This window comes from Sipha flava, unplaced genomic scaffold, assembly GCF_003268045.1.
Source record: "Sipha flava isolate LNK unplaced genomic scaffold, YSA_version1 250_pilon_pilon, whole genome shotgun sequence".
Taxonomy (NCBI): domain Eukaryota; kingdom Metazoa; phylum Arthropoda; class Insecta; order Hemiptera; family Aphididae; genus Sipha; species Sipha flava.
In genome coordinates this window covers 553,749-558,652 of record NW_020272902.1, presented here as the reverse complement: position 1 = coordinate 558,652, position 4,904 = coordinate 553,749, and the positions used below count along the sequence as shown (strand labels likewise).

Below are 4,904 nucleotides of genomic sequence, written 5' to 3'. Positions count from 1 at the left end.
CTTGGATGTTCGACTATAGATTGTTATTTTTAATTACGAAGAATTTTTCTGTACTTTTTATTTGTTACATATCTATTTATTTATTTTCTTATATATCTATATATTTTTTTCATTTGTTCATTTATTTATTTGTTTGTTTATTTATTTATATATATATTTTTTTGTTAAGCCTTGTTATATGCTACTTATATATAATAAAATATTTAGGTATTTGAGAGGGTAGTAAGTGGAAGAGGTGAGGATCAATATAATTATTTGAATTGTCTGTTTCAATTACATTCGGCGCTACTGACTTAAAATATATTTTATTTACACATATTTGACAAAATAAACTTACTAGTTTGGTAAAAACCAAGACCATACATTTAAAAACACATAAGAACATCTTTATTAATCTTTATTGATATTTACCCAGATGTTAAAAATGGAAAAATTAATAATAAAAAATAAAATAAAATAAAAATGCAAACTACCATTTGAGTGCCACTCAGTTTATGGTTTTCTTTTTAGTTCTCAAACTTTTATTTTAAACTATTATAAAGCATGAAACTATTAGTAATTATAATTTTGCAAATTTTATTTAATTTTGTAAAATGCTATCCATATAAACTCTATGAACATATTAATAATCGGTATCGATTTTTTTCTACAGCAACTGTTTATAAGTATGTGTCACCCGTTGTTCCTTTTCCAGAATCGAGTAAGTATTACTATTTTAAATATTCAATAATAATCATTTTAACGTGGTGGATATAATTATTAGACTGCGAGGTATTACAAATATGGATGGTTATTAGACATGGTACAAGGTATCCTTCAAAAAAAGTAATAGCCAATATGTCGAAATTAAATAGTTATCGATTAATAAATAAAATGAGATCCCAGTTGAAAAATGAGGAAATTGATAAATTAAATTCATGGATTTTCTATTTGAAAGAAGAACATGCGGCTAAATTGAGTGAACAAGGTTATAATGATATGATATTTTTGGGAAAAAATATACGGAACTTATACAATGAAATATTTAAGGACAATTTTAATACCCAAGATTTTAAGGTAATATTTATCAATATACCTATTTTGAAATATATATTTGAGTGCATGTAAACTCCGCCACTAAAAAAAATCAGGTAAAATTTAGTTCATGTAAACTCCGCCAGTAAAGAAAATCAAGTAGTAGTATAAAATTAATGATATAATTATTAAAAAAAAAAAAAATTATAATATAATATATCGTTATTATAATTTATATTATATATATCATAATAGAATATATTATATATATTATAATTATTAAAAAAAAAAAAATTATAATATAATATATCGTTCACATTAAATATTTAAATCACAGTAAAAAAATCATAATAAATTATCGTTTTACCTAATAATCCAAAAATATATAGTTATGTCATGTATGTAAACGAAAATGATGCGATACAATTTATAATTATTCTAAGTCTTGTATTATTCCATCTATTTATAACATCCTGTAACACTGTCATTTTTTTTTATTTCGAATTTTTAGCTTGTTTACTTAAGATATACAACTTAGTTTTATATAAGTTTGGGTTTGAAATTCGATAAGAACTTTACTAAAAATATGAACATTCGATGACTTTTATAAAACGAATTTCTTAGATGACTATGAAAGGATTCACAGGTAAAACACAAAAAAACTGGCGGAGTTTACATATACCCAATATAGGTAAGAAAAAAAAACTGGAGGAATTTCAAATTCCAAATCTTAAAAAAAATTCTAATCGTACAGTGCAATTCAAATATGTAATTTAATTTTTAATTCATTTTTTGATTTTAATTTTTTTTTTTTTATAGTGTAATGTAAATAAAATTTCATTTTTTACTCATTTTTTAATAATAATTTGAATTTATTTAATAAATAATGCATTTTTTGAAAAGGCTTTTTTTTATATTTTTAGGGCATTTTTTAGAGTTTTTAATTCATAAACGCATTTTTTGAGAGGGCATATTTTTTATATTTTTAAGGCATTTAAATCCGAGTCCTAGTAATTTATAATAAGAGCGTGTAACTTAACAAAGAAGTTACAACGATTTTTAAAATGTAGAAGGTAGTTGTTAACACTGCCAACTCCCTCTGCTACCACTGCTGTCTACACTACTAAATTATAATTATTACAGTTACGCTTACGACGCTACTTATGTTATGTTATTCTTACTACTTATGTTATTTAATTAATAAAGTTAATTAATAGTTTAATTAGTATTTAATTAAGATGGGTCGTCGTGGAAAGCCACCGACCTACAAATATGTGAAATTCTAAATGAGTTTATAATATAAAAAAAAAAATATATATATATATATATGCATATTTAATTTTAATATAATGTGATATTTATGAATCCTCCGGGTTTTATAGAAAACTGAAAAACTATCAATAGTTTAAATAATCAACTATAATATATAATATACACAAGCACACGGTACCTATTGGCTATTGCTGATAAGGAAAAAGTCCATAAACAATATTTCACCAATGTACATTTCTGTTCTAACATACCGCATCCCGGTGTCCTGCGTTATTCCAGGTTTACAGCCTGCGTAGTACTTGTCATTAGTACTTGGCACTCGTACTTGCACATTGCGTGTAAACAGAAAAAATAGTGCTTAGTATTAGTAAAACCGGGAGTATGAGTGAATAGAACGCTGTTAACGACAAATAGCTACCCCCTACACGACTCTACTCTACTCGCGGTTGCACTCGCAACTTGTGACCGTTCGATGTAAGTGTTTAATGACAAGTATCGGTAGCAGCACATGCGTATTTCATTGATTTTTCAATTTATTTATTTGTGTTTGTGCTGATTTTTTTATACTTATAAAAAGTATATACTTACATAAAAATATGCACTTATAAAAAGACTCGTTGGTGGCTAATGATATCTAGTGTTTGTGGCCGTACTTTACCCTGCTTTTATAGGATAGTTATTAAGTTAAGGTACTTAGTTAAATACCTAATATACATAATCATAGGGACCTACTTACACTTAAAGTATAATATATTGGTTTAAAAGTAGGTACTATGATGTAAGCACTGTGAGATGCCAAGAATCTGAAGCGTTACCCTTCCACCAACCATATACTAATTTTTTTGTGTCGTTTCATGTACCTACCTGATGTATATAATTTTTCAATAATTTATGATTATTGATTGTAGTGGTCCATATGCACAGTTTCATATTTCATATAATATAGTAGTATAGTATGTTCACTTAGTTATTTAAAACATAATTGTATCTCTACATTCTACTGGGTGGTACTAATTTATTTTCATTTTTCAATCTCCCCCTTCCAATTTAGAAATCCTGCGTACTGCGTATACCACTGAAGAGTAGTACCTCTCATCCGCTGACTTTAGTGTTGGTATAATATCATAGATATTATACAGAGGAAAGGCTATCATAAAATGTACAATATTATCATCACAGGTTTGAAACAATTTAAACAGTCGAGATTCGACATTAGTTGCTAATTAAGTAGTGTCCCGATAGGTTAAGCTTGTAGTTAGGTGGGTTAGGATACCAAGATCAATTCCCGCATTGGCGGATATAAATTGTGATAATTTGTGCAATAGAATTCGTATGAAGTCTCTCGAACGTAACTTTTGAATTTTTTTACAGAATTATTAAGAATATTTAAGTAGTGTAACGTTCCATAGATGACTAATTGCACTTAACGAGAAATCAATGTGACATCTGCGATTAGCATTTGAATTATAAAAGCGTCCGTGTGTAGTCAGAGTGTTCACTGAAGGAAAATGATAAACTTTTCATTTCACAGCGTGACTGTTATGTGATAGATATGTAACGAGATTTTGCACATAAGGTATATATTTATCAATATCATTTTTAAATAATTGGATTCATGTTTAGAATTATTTAAAGAATATTTTTCCCGATTTTATTCCTTACCTATATTTTCGTCTGTATTAAGCAACAGTATTATAATTATAATAGTCTAATAATCTATTATAAGTCTATGGTATTAAGTTCTATTAATTTTGCTGTGTTGGCATAGGCCCCCGAAATTATCCGTAAACGCAGATATTTCGGGTTATTTTCCAAAATAAACTTGATGCTCTAAGCAGGGACCAGAACCGTAACCGAAAAGAACCGGTAATAGAACCGGTTAACCTTTAAAATTTAGGAACCGTAATTGAAACCGGAACCTTTATTTCCAAAAATAAAAAACCGTAACCTTAATTATAAAAGGGTTAATTTAGGTCAGTTATTTAGACTAGTAAAACTATAGTAATGAATATTTTGTTTGTCCATTTGTCGGTTCAGAAAAATAAAAGTTAAATCTTTTTATATTTTTATTATTTTTTGTTGTAAACTATAATAGTGTAATACATATAATAAGTGAATTTGTAATATTATTATCATTATTTTTGTATGTTTATTAATATATTACAATTTACAATGAGTATATCACCTATCTTGTCTATTAAGTATTAAATATAATTAATGTTTATACAAATTTGTAGCTACAACAGTAGCCAGTATTAACTTTGATTCTTAATTAAAATTAAATTTTAAATTAAAGATATTTATTTCATCGAATCATAATATTACACAATATTACAAAATATTTTACAAATTCTTACTATGAGTTTGAATAAAATAACTTAACCTAACTCAAAGAAATAATAATAGGTTGATATAATATATATTTAATATATTTATAATTATTTTTTTTAACCATTCATAATACCTTCTATTTTCATGAAATAAAAAAATTACATTATTATTTTTTAATAAATATTGTAACAAAACGTAAAGTCCGTATAGCTTTTTTTATTTTGTTAACTTTTATTCATAATAATAATAATAATAATAATAATAATAATAATAATAATAATAATAAT

At 25.6% G+C, this 4,904-nt stretch overlaps 1 protein-coding gene across 2 annotated transcripts in view; it reads left to right on the top strand.

Annotated features, from left to right (window-relative positions):
- Nucleotides 1-496: 496 nt before the first annotated feature.
- Nucleotides 497-4,904, top strand: part of LOC112684516 (multiple inositol polyphosphate phosphatase 1-like) — an 8,597-nt gene continuing 4,189 nt past the window's right edge. The window contains exons 1-2 of one of the 2 annotated variants that reach the window (XM_025556070.1): nt 497-700; nt 764-1,056. In XM_025556070.1, the coding sequence (XP_025411855.1) occupies nt 544-700; nt 764-1,056 (450 nt within the window). In that variant the 5' untranslated portion in view covers nt 497-543. The remainder of the gene's footprint in view (nt 701-763; nt 1,057-4,904) is intronic. The other variant, XM_025556071.1, reaches the window with a different exon arrangement.